The sequence below is a fragment of the Nyctereutes procyonoides genome, unplaced genomic scaffold (genome assembly GCF_905146905.1).
Source record: "Nyctereutes procyonoides isolate TBG_1078 unplaced genomic scaffold, NYPRO_anot_genome, whole genome shotgun sequence".
NCBI classification, from domain to species: Eukaryota; Metazoa; Chordata; class Mammalia; order Carnivora; family Canidae; genus Nyctereutes; species Nyctereutes procyonoides.
This window is the reverse complement of record NW_026575136.1, coordinates 25,658,926-25,675,544: the sequence shown is the minus strand read 5'-3', so window position 1 is coordinate 25,675,544 and position 16,619 is coordinate 25,658,926. Positions and strand designations below refer to the sequence as shown.

Below are 16,619 nucleotides of genomic sequence, written 5' to 3'. Positions count from 1 at the left end.
TTGTCTAGGGTGGCCACCTGGCCAGGAGGGCAAGTGCCCTTGAGAGTGAATCACCTGTAGAGCCGATTAGGGTGCGGACCCATATCAGCAAAACAAGACAAAACCCAAAACGACACAAAGATGGCCCAGACAACATTCCTAGACCATTGGCCACACTGTGTGAGAAAATCAGTAATACCGTTTTCCCTGTAGAAATAGGAAAATATGATGAGGGAAATTTTAATACTGACACGGCAGATAAAGTTCACACGGCGCCTTCTTAACACAACACTCTCTGCAAAGGAGGCCCTGGTCTGGAACTCCCCTTTTCATGGCCTCATAAAACACTGATTTATTGACCTTCAAAGATACACCTTTATTGTTTCAGTTTTCCTGGTGTAAAAATTTCTGGTAGATAACTGAAAAAGCAAGCTCATATTTCCTTATCAACACGGAGAATGTGTTTATATCCCAGATTTGTCATTTTTTGGGGGGGTGGGAATTAGTGGGAAGGAAGTAACAGGGGAGGCATTGGAAACACTTGTTATCAACAGAATGGACAATAGGACCATGGATGTACATGTCTGTGGTTCTCTAAACACGGTATTAACATATAGCCAGGTCTTCTCTCTAGGATGGGAGGGGGCCAGGAAGACAGCGTGCAGGTGTCTATCCTACGGCCTGGAGCTCCACTCTAGGGGATTTCCTCTGTGGGGTCTCCCTGTAGGCTTTTCCAGGGCCCTGTGGCTTATCTGACTCCGATCAGTCTACCTTACCCCCTCAGCAAGGGCCATACAAGCGTTATCTCAAAAACTGTAAATGTTTAATGTCCTGTCTGTTGTGGGTTTTCCTGAATTAAGTGCTTTATACCATCTGTAAAGTCATTTTTAAAAAGTGGGTTTGGTTTTTCTTTTCTTTTTTTGGGGGGGGGGTTTGTTTTTCCAAGATGCCTTTAGGTCTGAACCACTCACACCACCCTCTGACCAGAAAGCTTTCTTTCCCCAATAGCCTCTTGGAATCAGTCCCTCTCTGACCCTTGATTTCTTACCCCTGCTGCAAAGTTCAGAAAAAGCCGCTTCCTCCAGAAGTCCACCCTGATTGCTCTAGCTGTACTCATTACCTCCTTCCCTCTGCACCAGCTGCCCCCTCTTCCCGTCATCACATGCTGCTTTATTATTATTACAGGTTCACCCATCTAGTCCTCCAACTAGACTGTGGCCCGTGAAGACACAGTCACCTCCGTCCTGTTTCTCACGAGCACTGTGTCATAGACCATAAATGTTTATTGGCCTGGGTCTCAATGAATCTGCCCTTAGGTCTTGAAAAACTGGAGACAACCGTGGCTGCATCTCATCAATTACCTAAACGAAAACAGCGAGCTTCTATATTTTCTTACTTGGAATAAACAGCAGAACTATCAACATAAAAACCATAAAATATTCTTTATCTGTGGGCAAATACTCTTCTTATGTCTTAAAACAAATTCCCTCACAGATACAGGCAGACAGAGATCTAATCACAGAAATGATTTAAAAGGCAAAACTCACAGCCTTCCAGGGACATTTCAATCTATTCACCAGTATGTAAATGAAACTCAAAATACAATACTTGCAGATGAAGCACTTTCTAGAAGCTGGTTTGGCCACCGATTTTACAAAAGCCAATACCCACTGTCTCTCACTAAGCAGTGCTTCAAGCCTTGGCCGAGTAACACCAATGGACTGCCAATGTGATTGCTGCTGCTGTTGTTGTTGTTGTTGTTGTTGTTGTTTTGAATGAGGAGAAGAGGTAGGCCAAAGAAGCAGTAATGACACCTGTAGCTACCACAGTATCACCTGCGGGTTAGCCTGCCGCGGCTACAGCACCAGGCTCCACCTTTCAGAATGAATGGATTTCCACGGGCTCCCACTGGACACGAACATCCTACCCTTTGATTAGAACTGTCACAGTATCATTTGTTTCCTGTTTAGGTTATGATTCAAAAGTGCATATAACTGGAGTGGCCAAAAGGGAAAGGGAGGGGAAACAGCCCTCGCTGAAAGCTCTCTCTGAAAAATAAACCTGTTTTGGTGGCACTTGCTGTTAGTATTAGAACCCAGTGCGTGCCAAGAATACGTGGGTGCACACAGTTTTGGCAACAGCAGCGTGAGATGCTTTCTTGGAACTGCGGAGCGGGTCGGTTTTCCTGGGGTGGCCTGCCGGTTCCCTGGAGCCCCGACTTGTAGTTCAGTGCGGTGGCACCCCGTCCAACCTGCCCAGCCCCTCATTAAGCAACACCTCCGCGTGCTCAGAATGAAATATTCCGTGAAGTTCTTCCGCCTTCTTTTCCCTCAGCCACGCTAAGAAACCCACACTCGAGGGAACCGAATAGAATGAAGCTTCAGGAGAGTCTCCTGCTCCAGCCTACAGCTCATTCCTGTTATTTCCGTCAAGGAGCTGACGCTAGGGGGGCTGCGCGGCCCCCACACTTCTGTCCCCCCCAACACAGCTGCACCAGCTCCACCGTCTTCCCCGGGCTTCTGGGCCATTCTGTGCAGCCCAGGACAGCAGCCTCGGCCTGTGACACACAAGGGAAATCTGAAACTGCCCAGACCGAGAAAACCGCCACCACGTACTCTTCCCTCTGAGGAACTTGCAAGCGCACGAGGCCTTCGGGGTGCTCGCGGTCCGGGTTCGCTGCCTGCAGCTCTCCCCCGAGCACAGGAAACCCAGACCAGCCTGCGTCGCTGGTGGTACAGGAATCCCTGAGAAAACCCGACGGCAGCAGGATCGAGGGGACGTCGGTCTTCGGGCGCCCTGAGGTCACGCAGCGCTCCCCGGGCAGGGGCGGGGACCCGCGGGGAGCCCCAGGTGCATCCCGGCCCGGGGAGCCCCCGGAGGGCCGGCCGGGAGGATGGGCCGGGCCCCGCGGCGCACGCTGCCATCCCGACCCATCCCGACCCGCCCCAGCCCCGGGGCCGGGCGGCCTGAGATTCGGGCTCCGCGCCCGCCTGCAGCACCCCTGCGCCTTGGTTGCTCCCCCTGCAAACAGTGCTCCGTCCGAAGGCAGCAGTGTTTCCAAGGGCAAGCCGTGGCCCTCACCCCGTCGGCCCAGGCCCCCGAGGGGCTCTAGACGCCGGCCGGGGGCCGCAGGCGGGTGGGGAGCCGGGCCTCGGAGCAGGGAGCCCGCGCCCGGCCCCAACCGCCTGCACCGTCCGAGCCGCGGACCCGCCTCCGCTCCTCCGTGCGGGTCCCTCCGCGAGCTCCCGAGGAGGCGGGCGGGAGCGGGGGGGCGGGGGGCGGCGGCGCTTACCTGCAGCGGGCAGAGCAGCGCGCAGAGCGTCAGCAGCGCGGGCAGCGGGCGGCGCCGCCGCCGGGCGCGCGGGGCCATGGCGCGGGGACGGGCGGGCGGGCGCCGCGCTCTGCGGCCTCTGCGGCCCCGGCTGCGCCGCCGTCTGGGACCTCGGGGTCCCGGCCCCGCCCCCGGCCTCGGCCCCGCCCCGGCCCCGCCCCCGGCCCCGCCCCCCCCGCAGCGCCCCCTCCGGCCCGACCCGGCCGCGCCCGCCAGGTGGTGCCCGAGCGCGGGGCGCGCGCCCTCGGTCCCGGGCTGCGTGACTCCGCGGCAGCCCGCAGCTCCCCACCCCGGGCTCTCGGGCGGCGCCGGGGCCCGACGGCTCACGCTCGCGGACACCGACCGCTGTGCGGCCCCCTCCGTCCCGGGCCGCCCGGAGCCCGCGCGCTGCTGGAGAGCCCGCCCGCCCGGCAAGGGTGGACGCCCCCGCCCTCCTCCCGGGGATGAACCAGAAGAGGATCTTCGCTGGGGATTTCGGGGACCACTGGGCGACGGGCACCACGACACACCGCGCTGCACGCTTCCTGCACTCCTCCTCCCAACGCTTCCGGCCCGCAGCGCGCCGGGCTCGCCTCTCCTCCGGGACCCCTGCCGCCGCCGGCCACCCCGTCCCCGTCCCCGTCCCCGTCCCCGTCCCTGTCCTCTTCACGCCTCTGGCCGCCACCCCGTCCCTGTCCCGGTCCCTGCCCCCTCCAGGCCGCCACTCCGTCCCCGTCCCTGTCCCCGTCCCTGTCCTCTCCACGCCTCTGGCCGCCACCCCGTCCCCGTCCCTGCCCCCTCCAGGCCGCCACTCCGTCCCCGTCCCTGTCCCCGTCCCTGTCCTCTCCACGCCTCTGGCCGCCACCCCGTCCCCGTCCCCGTCCCTGCCCCCTCCGGGCCGCCGGCCGCCACCCCGTCTCCGTCCCTGCCCCACCCCGTCTCCGTCCCTGCCCCCCACCCCCCCCCCCCGGTCGCCGGCCGCCACCCCGTCCCGGTCCCCGCCCCCTCCGGGCCGCCACCACGTCCGCGTCCCTGCCCCCTCCAGGCCGCCGGCCTCCCGCGTCCCTCTCCTGATGTAGAGGCCGCCCCTGCCCGACGCACCGCACCTGCTGCTCTGGCCGCTTGCTATTCCTCGCTTAGGAGACTATCTTCCCCCACACTCTAGGCCGATGCTGGCCTGGACGCACACATACACCCGCTCCTTTGAACAGATAACTTTTGAGGGAAAATACTTGTCCGATGTCAACAGAAAGTTCTGTTTCAAGTTTCTTGAGAGCCAGAACTATCTACTTGCCTTACCTTTGGCCCAGGGCATGTTGTGTCCTACTGAATATTCCATATGATCTTCCGCTGTTGGAGTGAAGTGGTTTTTTTTTTTTTTTTAGATTTATTTATTTATTTATTTATTTATTTATTTATTTATTCATTTATTTGTGTGTGTGAGAGAGAGAGGCAGAGACACAGGCGGAGAGGCAGGCTCCATGCAGGGAGCCCGATGTGGGACTCGATCCCAAGACCCCAGGATCACGCCCTGGGCCGAAGGCAGGCGCTAAACCTCTGAGCCACCCGGGCTGCCCTGAAGTGGGTTTTAAACGTCAATTAGATCGAATCTTTTGAAATATCCTTCTGTCTACTTGTTCTGAGAAAACTGGAAATTTACAACAATAACTGTGGGTTTATTTTTTCCTTTCGGTTCTCAATCTCTACCCCCACCCCCCACCATGTTTTTGAAGCTCAGATTAGAGGCATAAACATCTCGGTTATTATGTCTTCTTGATGAATTGACTTTTCATCATTATTACATGTCCTCCTTGATCCACGATAAAACTTTGGGCCCTGAAGTCTACTTTGATATTAATTATATAGCCATTTCGCCTTTCCTATGAATAGCATTTACATGGGATGTCTCATTCTTTTTTTTTTTTTTTCATTTAGAATGGGAACATTAAAAAAAAAAAAAGCCATCAGCCTTTCTGCCCACGGATGCTGGAGAGTAAGCATTATTAAAGTCTCCTCTCCCACTGACATCATGCCTCAGTCAGAGTCTCCCGGACAGTCTGCAGAGCTGTGGGAGGTCTTCATGGCAGGTTTAGCTTTGAAACAATGGATGAGAGTCTGAGAAGCCATTCTGAGCAATGGGGAATGCTTACAGACCATGTGGTCATGAGCGATCCAAACCCCAAGTGCTCCAGAAGCTTTGGGTTGTTGGTCAGGTATGCCACTGTGGAGGAAGTGGATGCAGCCACACGAGCAAGGCCACACAGGAGAGTGGAAGAGTTGTGCAACCAAAGGAAGGTGGTCTCAAGAGAAGATTCTTAAAGCCCTGGTGCCCACCTAACTGTAAAAAGATTTTTTTTTTTGGTGGCATTAAAGAAGACACTGAAGAACACCAGCTAAGAGATTATTTTGACCAGTAAGGGAAACTTGAAGTGATTGAAATCATGACTGAGGCGATGGCAAGAAGAGAGGCTTTGCTTTGTAACATTTGATGACCATGACTCTATAGACGAGATTGTCATTCACAAACCCCATACTGTGAACGGCACAACTGTGAAGTAAGGAAAGCCATATCTAAGTAAGAGGTGGCTAGTGCTTCATCCAGCCGAAGAGGTGGAAGTGGTTCTGGAAACTTTGGTGGTGGCCATAGAAGTGGTTTGGTGGAGATGACAACATTGGTAATGGAGGGAACTTCAGTGGGTGAGGTGGCTTTGGTGGCAGTTGAGGTGGTGGCAGATATGGTGGCAGTGGGGATGGCCATACTGGATTTGGTGATCTTGGAAGCAATTTTGGAAGTGGCAGAAGGCATGCTTTTGGCAATTACAACAATCAGTCTTCAAATTTTGGACCCTTGAAAGGAGGAAATTATGGGGGTAGGAGCTCTGGCCTCTATGGCGGTAGAGGCCAATACTTTGCCAAACCACGAAACCAAGGTGGCTATGGTGGTTCCAGCAGCAGCAGCAGCAGCTATGGAAGTGGCAGGGGTTTTCATTACTGCCAGGAAGCAAAGCTTAGCAGGAGAGGAGAGCCAGAGAGGTGATGGGAGGCTACAGATTATAACAGGTTTGTGAATTCAGCCAAGAACAGTGGAGGCAGGGCCGACCTGCTACAAAGAAGACATGTTTTAGACAATACTCATGTGTATGGGCCACAAACTCGAGGACTATATTTGTGAGTAATTGTACGACAGGTTGAGTTTCTGTTCCATGGAAAGTGTAAAGCATTGCAACAAACGGCTTTAGGTAGATTCTTTTTTGCACCCATGCTGTTAATTGCTAGATATAATAGTTGAATCATGACACTGAGTACATGTGTCTTTTAAAAAATGTGCTGTGTAAAGTTGGTCCACTTGAAGTCATCTTGGTAAACTCCTCCAACAGTGTGAAGTTCGCTTCCTCTGGAGATGCCAGGCTCTATTCGAAATTTACTTGCAACCTGCTTGGGCACAGAAGCCATTGTGTCCACAAACCTTGGTGTAGTTGTGTTGGGTCCTGTAGTTTACCATTAAAAGGGTCACCCAAGCAAAGTCATGGAGTTTATTTGGTTATGAATATAATTGTTGGCACATGCTATGCGATGTATCTAAATTGAATTATGGCATCAGATAAAATTATAGATGGGATTAAAGCTTGTGTATCATCCATTATCATGTGTAATCAAGAAATGATTTAATATCCCCTTGATAACCATAATTAAAAAAGAAACATCACTTTTTTTGACAAGTTAGGATCACAATGGACAGCTTCACAGGACAATGGAAATAGGACAGTCCCAAGACAACAGAGTGTAACACTGCAGCAGACTCTCATCCTCCCTCTGAGCACCACTTGCTCCAACCTCCTCATAATCCTTTGCAAGGGCAGCCATGTCCTCATGGGCCCCAGAAAAATCTCTTCGGCCATGCCCTCATCCACACACCAGTGAACAAAGGCGTGCTTGCCATACATCACATCAGCCTTGTGGTCCAGTCAGAACCAGGCCTCCGCAATGGCTGTGGTGTTGCTCAGCATGCACACAGCTCACTGTACTGTAGCCAGATCGCTACCAGGTACCAAAGTGGGAGGCTGGTAATTCATGCCAACTTTGAAGCCAATGGGCGCTAGTCCACAAATTGGATGGCACGCTTGGTCTTGATGGTGGCAGTGGCAATGTTGACCAATGTTGACCATCTCTGAGACTCCTGTTGCCATAGCACAACAGGCAGCAAGACATGTATTTACTGCCACTGGGGGCATGTTTCACCATCTGGTTGGCTGGCTCACAGCCTGCCTCGGTGGTTTCTGCTACAGTAAGCTGTTCGCGGTCGACTTTCTCAGAAGAGATAACAGGGGCATAAGTGGCCGGAGAGAAGTAAATGCCAGAACAAGGATACTGGATTGGTCTAAAATTCTGTCACATCAACATTCAGGACTCCATCAAATCTGAGGGAAGCAGTGATGGAAGACACAATTCGACTTATCAACCTATTTAGGTTAGGGTAGGTTGGGCTCAATATCGAGGTTTCCACAATAGATGTCATAGATGGGCTTGTTTCTACCATGAAGGCACAATTGAGTGCTCCAGGTGCTGTGGGTGGTGAGGATGGAGTTGTAGGGCCCAACTACAGCTGTGGGAACCTGGGGGCTGGGTAAATAGTGAACTTTAGCTTGGACTTCTTGCCATAATTGACAGAGACATTCCATCAGCAGGGAGTTGAACTCGGAACCAGTACCTCTACCAAAGTTGTGGATGATCAAGAAGCCCTGATAATCTGTGCCCTTGTCCATGAATTTGGTCCAAGGTGAGATCAGTCAGTGATCTCCTTGCCAATGGTGTAGTGCCTAGCGCCATAGTTATTGGTAGTATCTTCCTTGCCTGGGATGCAAGAGCTGGGCGTAGGTGCTGGTGCAAACTTCACCAATGATGCTGGGTTCCAAGTGTACAAACACTGCTGTTGACCCATACTTGCCAACACCTGAAGGAGTCATCTCCTCCCCCAGGTGTCCCTTGGCATCTGGCCATCAGGCTGGACACCTGTTCCATGCAATGGAGTTCCTAGCAGTCATCGCCCATCTGCACACCAGCCTGGCCACCTTGGCTGGAGATGCCTGAGACTTGCAGGGCTCTTCAGGGCTGGAGAAGGCAAGAGAATGGTGACAAGGATCTCCCACTGACAGACTACCAAGGATTCCGAGGCAGAAGTTGTGAGAGACAGGCCAGCCCGGAGGGACCCAATATACCCCACTCCCTCCCTACTGTACGCTCTCCACGAAGTGGCCAAAGGGTGGACGCTGGACCCCACCGAGGCCTGTGCCACCCCACCTCCGAGCCCCTAGGACCCTGGTCCCATGTGGTAGCCTTGGGCTGAGGGTGTGTGATGCTGATTGGTGTGTTCAAAGGTTCAAAACAAACTCCTCAGAAGGAGTCAGATTTAGGAAGGGGAGGACACATCCTGGGATCACAGAAGGGCTGGTAGGGTGAGGAAGAAGATGGAGATGGCAATTGGAGGGAGAAGAAAGGTAAAGCAGCTGCCCTGTTCTTCAGTGGTTTTGGGAGGTGCATCAGGTAGGCAAAGGCCAGGTGAGAAAAGGTGCCAGGTAAAGGAAGCCGTGGCCAGAGCCTCGGGAGTGCAGACTCTCCCCCTCTGGCACATCCCTGGGTCCTGGACCCTCAATTTAAATTTATATCTATTTAAAGTGACAGCATATAATTGGATCTTGCTTTTTCATTTTATCCATTTTGACAGTCTTTACCTTTCGGCTGGAATTTTCAGACCATTCACATTTAATGTGATTATAGAGATGGTTGAAATTTCGTTATCTACTATCTTGTTATTTGTCTACTAGCTTGTTATTTGTTTTCCGTTTGTTCCAATATTTTCATCTTCTTTTGGATTATTTTTTAGGATTCCATTTTCTCTCCACTGTTAGCTTAATTTATATACCTAGTTTGTTTGTTTGTTTGTCTTTAGCTCTGGGTTTATAATATGCATCTGTAATTTATCACAGTCCACCTTCAGGATACGGTTCTCCCATTCATGTATAGTGTAAGGACCTACAGCAGCATACTTCCATCCCCCCCCGCCCGCCTCCAGCTTTGTGCCATTATAGTCATACTGCTTGTTTGGCTTTGTAAACAAGCCCTACTGTGCAGCCTGCCCAGTTACCTTTGTGCTTTTGGAAAGCACTCTGGTAATGTTGATATAAAAAAAAAATTAAAAGTGCAAATATCCTTTGAAACAGTAATTCCATGTCTTGGACTCTAATATAGCAATACATAGAGACATACAAGGGTGTTTATTTACCTTAGCATTTTTGTAAAACCACAAAAGAAGAAAAATGTGTGTGTGTGTGTTTTTTTTTTAAAGATTTTATTTGTTTGAGAGAAAGAGAGCATGAACAGGGGGAGAGGCAGAGGAAGAAGCAGACTCCCCTCTGGGCAAGGAGCTGACATGAGGCTCAATCCCTAGACCCTGAATCATGACCTGAACTGAAGGCAGATGCTTAACTGATAAGCCACCTAGGTGCCCTGAAAAATGTGTTAATAGAGTAATGGTAGAAAAAATTCTAGTATCTGGTAGTATAGAATATAATGCAGCTGTTTAAGAAAATTAAGTGGTTTTGGAAAGATGTCTATTGTATACTAAGTAAAAGAAGCAAGTTACAGAGTAATATCATCCCATGTTTGTAAACAATCATAAACATGATTTTATTTATATATGTGAAAGAAGTTTCTAGAAAGACAATAATAGCATACTTAAGCATGCAAATTTATGTCATCCTTGCAAGAGCCTTTTAAGGAATATTATTAGTCTCATTTTACAGATGGCACAGAGTGGTTAATAACTTGCTTTAGGGTCACTTGCCAATAGTGGGAGAACTGGGATTCAAACCTTGCCTTTCTGGCTCCAGAGTATTATACTGTCTCACTAAGCATCAGATTTTAAAATTCAGGTGAGTTGCAGAAGTGAAAGGAGAAATGAACAAATTTACTTAGTTATCTGGACTATTGGTATCTGGAATGTGGTGACAGGCTTTCTAGAAAAAGTAATGATGTGAAAGCCAGATGAGATTAGGATTTTACTACAAGGAACTGACTTGTGGAGAGGGTACTTTCACTGTGGCACTTCATGAGAAATACCAAGGCTTGCTCCTGGCACATTTCCAACATTACCCCCTACTTTTCTCAAAAAAGATTAAAGGACTTAAACTTCTGCTTGGAAAGCCCCAGAGGTGAGTGTGCTAGTTTTGGAAGCACTTGAACAATAGAATGCCCATGTTAACACATTAAATCTACTAGCAAAAAAAAAAAAAAAAAAAAGAGAGAGAGAGAGAGAGAAAGAGAGCTTAATTAAAAAAAAACACTACTCTTTGAATACTCTATTTCTATATTTACAGAATTATCACTCACATAATTCAAACATTTTATAAATATTAATGTAGAATACTATTTAATGAAATCCATTAAAATGGGCTTGAGGATGTCATCTTTCCTATAAAAACAGCATTATTATACCAGGAACATGGAAGTTATTCCAAATACTGCTTTTATATCTTCAGTGAAGGATGCATACATTATAGTTAAGAGGTTATTCATCATTTACAGAACTTATGATTTAAGGAACCTCACATTTACCAGCACATGTACAATTAAATATTGGTTACATGTAATAAATGTAAAATTATATTTTAAGCAAAAGATATTTTAATATTTAGTAAAGTTAAATGTTTCTGATTTTAAAAAGTAATCAGCAGACAATGAATTGTACTTACTTGTACTAAGAGAAAACACAGTACATTATGCAAATGCAGGAATCATAGGTTTATTTGAAAACTTTTATATGGATAGTGTGCATCTCACCCTGGAAATCCCCACTACCTCCCACTTCTGCATGAACTTTTTGGTTTTTAGAATTGAAAAGGTAACATAAAAATGTAGCTATCATTTTTGTTTCTAGTGGATGGCTTTTAAGTCTTATATTACATTTTAATGTAATGTTTTACTCTTAAGGTAACATTTTAATCTTCGTTTAGGCAGCAGAAAACAGGATCTTGTTTGACATGGTGATATCAAAATAGTTACTGTTAATGTGGTAAGGAGCTAAAGAGAATACATTAAAAAAGCAAAGTTATTAAGTAAATGTAGGACTTTACAAATATTTCTTTCAGTGAAAACTTACTGAAAAGCACTTTTATTACCTACCCTGTTATCTTCTGCTCTTCTCATCTTGCCTACAAGATGCTTTTAAACAAGTCATTGATAAATTAGTGTTCATTCAGGGATAAATTAAGGCACAATTCTATCCTGTAATGATACCCAAACAACATGAAAATTTGTGAGAAATGTTGAACTGTATACATGGAAACTGATCTTGCTTGCTTTGGTAGACAAGAATTTTTGTTTAGCCCTACAGATTTGGTATTTAAAATAAGTGAATTTCTCAGCTAGTAGTTATCACGACTTTTTTGGATTCTGTTACAGATGAAATGGTTTCAAGTGGAAACAGAATTTATATTTCCTCTACTTTCCTTCTTCTTAGCTCTACTTTAAGGATATGAAGGACAAAGTAGCTGTGTATCCCTTACAAATGAACACAAGGATGAGTATTATCCTATATGTGGATGGCAGTTCTATTTTTAGACTGATCAGGTTCAGACTGGCCACAATAGACAATTAATGCTGCCATCAAGATTGAGACAGAATGGTTTTTTTTCAACAGTACTTTTATTGAAGTAGAACATACAAAACATGTACAGTGTGGCTAATTGTCATAAAATGAAGATATACATAGAGCCAGCATCCAAATCATGAAGTAGAACATTACCAGAACCTCCAAAGCCCCTTTAATCTTTACCCCCTCATCCTTCTTGATAGATTTGATTATAATACCAGTGATTTACTTTATCTGCTTTTGGACTTTATATAAACAGAATCTGCACTGTAGTATTATCTTGTGTATGGTTTTTGTTCAATATTGTTTGTGAGAATCATCCAGCTCATTACTGTGTAATTTCTAAAGTGGAATACATCACACCTTATTCATCATTTTACTGGTGAAGGATATTTGGATTATTTCACATGTTGGTGGACTCAGATTGCTAATATTTAGTTTAAGAGTTTTCACATCCAAGAGATTGGCCTGTCATTATCCTTTCTGAATTGGGTCAATTTTTGGTGTCAGGATGTTGCTGGGCAAGACTGTGGAATATATGGAAGAACTTTGAAAAGAGTGTATAAGAATGCCATTATTTTTTTCTTAAATATTTGGTAGATTCACTGATGAAGCCATATGGGCATTGGGGTTTCTTTGTGGCGTAGTTTGAAATTACAAGTTCAATTTCTTTAATAGATCTAGAACTACTGAGATTTTGTTTCTTCTTGTGCTGCTTTTCTTTTCTTTTTTTTTAAAGATTTGTTTATTTATTTATTCATGAGAAACACACACACACAGAGAGAGAGACAGAGACACAGGCAGAGGTAGAGGCAGGCTCCATGCAAGGAGCCTGATGTGGGACTCGATCCCGGGTCTCCAGGATCACACCCTGGGCTGCAGGCAGCACTAAACCACTGCGCCACCGGGGCTGCCCTTGTGCTGCTTTTCTAAATAAAGTTTTTTGTTTTGTTTTGTTGAGTGCTCCACACTCAATGGGGGGCTTGAACCCACAACTCTGGGATCAAGAGTCACATGTTCTACCCACTGAGCCAGGTGCCCCTTTGTATTGGCAATAGGAATATGTCCTTCCATCTTAACTTTTTCATTTTATTGGTACCACGTAGGATCATTTTCTGTTGCTTGAATAATATCTTATGGTTTTTCATTTAGGATGAGTCTGCTGATAATGAATTCTGAGTTTTTGGTAGGTCATGGTGAGGGTTGTCAAAAAATGTCTTAATTCACCTTTATTGTAAAAGGTATTTTTGCTGGGTATAGAATTCTAATAGCAGTTCTTTTCTTTTAGCATTTATTTATTTATTTATTTATTATATTTTTAAAAGATTTTATTTATTCATTCATGAGAGACAGACAGAGAGAGAGAGAGAGAGAGAGAGGCAGAAATGGGCTCCATGCAGACAGCCCGACATGGGACTCGATCCCAGGTCTCCAGGATCACACCCTGGGCCGAAGGCGGCGCTAAACTGCTGAGCCACCCTATTTATTTTTTAAGTAGGCTTAACACCCAATGTGATCACAACCCAGAACTCAAGAGTTGTGTGCTTCACCAACTGGCCAGCCAGTTGCCCCTTCTTTCAGCATTTTAAAGATGTCATTCTTGTTTCCTATTGGTAAGTAAACTATCAGTCTTATAGCTGCTGCTTCTTCAGATTTTCTCTTTGTATTTAGTTTTCAGAAGGTTTACTGTAACATACTAGGCTTAGTTTTCTTTGAATGTATCCTGGTTTGTGGTTCATTGACCTTCATGATGTTTCTTGTCAGTTTGAGAGAATTCTTAGCCATTTGCTTTTCAAATAATATTTCTACACATTCTCTGCTTTCTCTTTCAGCCTCCTATGACTTTTACCCTTTTCTCTGTGTTTTGCATTTAAAAAAAGATCTGTGCTGCTTCCTATTTCTAGTTCTGCACACAGGGAATTTGGAAATTGCCACTCTGTCCTAACAAGTGAAAAGCTGAACAAACTGAAAAATTAACAAATCTCAAGTCCATAGGAGAAGTGAGGTCATAGAACACACTGCTGCCCCCCAAACTGGAGAGACTGACAGGCAATTACAGAGAACCACAAGTTACCAGGTTAGAAACTTATGAAAAGAAACCTCCATGTGAATCAGTGTTGGGGCAGGAAAACCAGCACTGTAATTGATGAATTGCTGGAGGCTCAGAGTGGGCAAGTCTGAGTTAAAAACTCTAGGGGGACCCAGTTGTAGAGGGCTCCCCCTACTTTTGTAAGTTTTATCTCTAGCTCAAGCAGGTTCTTACAGTAAACATCAGAGAAAAATCTCCTGTGTTTCTGGCAGAGGGAGAGGAAAAGGAAACCATTTGGAGATGAAGGAGAGTACTCTGTTTTTCTTTTCTTTTTAAATATTTTATTTATTTATTCATAGAGACAGAGAGGGAGAAGCAGGCTCCATGCAGGGAGCCTGATGTGGGACTCGATCCCAGGTCTCCAGGATCACACTCCAGGCTGCAGGCAGCGCTAAACAGCTGCACCACCGGAGCTGCTGGTACTGGTTTTTCTTAACAAGGCCTGCCCTCAGGGGAAACTAGTTAACCACAGCCTAATCTGATGGGGTATTATCGGAGCCTAACTAACATGGTGGAGGGAATTCCCCAATTCCAGCCCACTCTCACCAGCCTGTCCCACTGAAGGGGGAGAGAAAAACTGAGAAATGCTTGTTAAGTTCCCAGTCCAGAGGTACTGGCTCATTAAAGATGGAGGCCTTAATCGTTGGACTATGGAATATTTGCCACCTCCCACACACCTCACTGCGACATTATTAAAGTCCTATTTACAATAGTTCCTTTAACCCAATGCATAATTTCTGGCTATCAAGAAAAAAATGCAAGGCATACCAAAAGGCAAAAAATAACATTTGAAGAGACAGGACAAGCAGCAGAACCAGGCATGGCAAGGATATTAGAATTATCAGACTGGGAATTCAAAAACAACTATGATGAATATGCTAAAGACCCTAATGGATAAAGTAGACAACATGCAAGAACAGCCAGGGGATGTAAGCAGAGGGATGAAAATTCAAAGAAAGAAGCAAAAAGGAATGCTAGAGATAAAATACACTGTACAGAAAGGAAGAATGCCTTTGATGGGCTTATTAATAAATTGGACATGACTGAGGAAAGAATCTTTGAACTTAATGATTTCTCAGTAGAAACTTCCAGAAATGAAAAGCAAACAGAAAACACTGGGGGAAAAAAACCCTCTAAAACAATAACTCAGAACATAATATCCAAAACTGTTGGACAACTACAAAATGTGTAACATATGCACATGGGAATAGCAGAATAAGTAAGAGCAAAGTAAGAGCAGAGTCAGAAACAAAAAGTGTTGAGAGAAATAACTAACTTATTCTGTAACCTTTGAAATTACTCTTCAAAAGTGAAGGAGAAATAAAGGCTTTCTCAGATAAACAAAAATTGAATGTATTTGTTGCCAGCAGACTTGCCTTACAAGAAATATTAACAGAGAGAAGGAAAATATTGGCCAGAAATTCAGATTTATATAAAGAAAGGAAGAGCAACTGAAGAAAGAGTAAATGAAGGTAAAATAAAAGCTTTTACTTTTCTTACTCTAACAGGTAACAGTTTTTTCAAAACATATCAACAATGTGTTTGATTTGTATATGCTTATGTATATATTATATATATGCTTATATATAAGTGAAATGAATGACAGTAAATAATACAAGGAATGAAAGGAATTAGGATTATTTTGTTATTATAAGGTATTTACATTACCTTTGAAGCATTCTAGTGTTGTGTGAGAGTGGACTTGGGTTAGCTATAAATATATATTAGAAATCTGATTTAAAAAAAAGTAAAAAAGGAGTAAAATAGATATGCTAAGAAAGAAAATGGAATAAAAAAAAGAAAATGGAATCATAAAATATTTTTAAAAAGATTTTATAAATTTATTCATGAGAGACACACAGAGAAGGGCAGAGAAATAGGCAGAGGGAGGAACAGGCTCCCTGTGGGGAGCATGATGTGGGACTCAATCTCAGGACCCCAGGATCACAAAGCTGAAGGCTCAACCACTTGAGCCACCCAGGCATCCTGGAATCATAAAAGTCTTAATTAAAACAACAAAAAAGAAGAAAAAAGAGAAGACAAAAATATGGACAAACAAGAGTGACATATAGAAAACAATAACAAATATGGTAGATATTAATTCAACTATATCAGTACTTTGGATCTCATTGATATAGATGTACCAGTCAAAAGAGACTGTCAGAGTAAATAAAAAAACAAGACTGAACTATGTTACCTACCAGAAACGCACTTTAAATATAAAGAAACACATAGATTAAAAATAAATGGAGAAAGATGTACCATGCTAACACTAATCAAAAGAAAGAGTAGCTATATTAATTTCAGACAGAGCAGACTTCAGACAAAGGAGAATTATCTGAATGTCAAAATACATGAAGCAAAAACTGGTAGAACTGCAAGGAGAAATAGATGAATCCATTATTATAGTTGAAGTCGAATTCATTAATATCATTGACAACTGGATATAATTGACTTCTGTAGACTACTTTGTCCAGTGACAGGAGAAAACATATTCTTCACAAGCTCACATGAACATTCACCAAGACAGACCAGATTCTGGGCCATAAAACACATCTTAACAAATTCAAAAGAACAGAAGTCAGAAAATGTCT

At 45.4% G+C, this 16,619-nt stretch overlaps 1 protein-coding gene and 1 pseudogene across 3 annotated transcripts in view; both read right to left on the bottom strand.

The window, feature by feature from the left end:
* Positions 1–3,385, bottom strand: part of LOC129495392 (tumor necrosis factor receptor superfamily member 11A-like) — a 52,217-nt gene extending 48,832 nt beyond the window's left edge. For 2 of the 3 annotated variants that reach the window (XM_055302841.1, XM_055302842.1), the window contains exon 1: positions 3,272–3,379. In XM_055302841.1, coding sequence (XP_055158816.1) covers positions 3,272–3,349 — 78 coding nt within the window. In that variant the 5' untranslated portion in view covers positions 3,350–3,379. Of the gene's footprint in view, positions 1–3,271 lie in introns of all 3 variants that reach the window. The other variant, XM_055302844.1, reaches the window with a different exon arrangement.
* Positions 3,386–7,030: 3,645 nt separating this feature from the next.
* On the bottom strand, positions 7,031–11,491 carry LOC129495459 (tubulin alpha-4 chain-like; annotated as a pseudogene).
* Between the last annotated feature and the right edge of the window lie 5,128 nt (positions 11,492–16,619).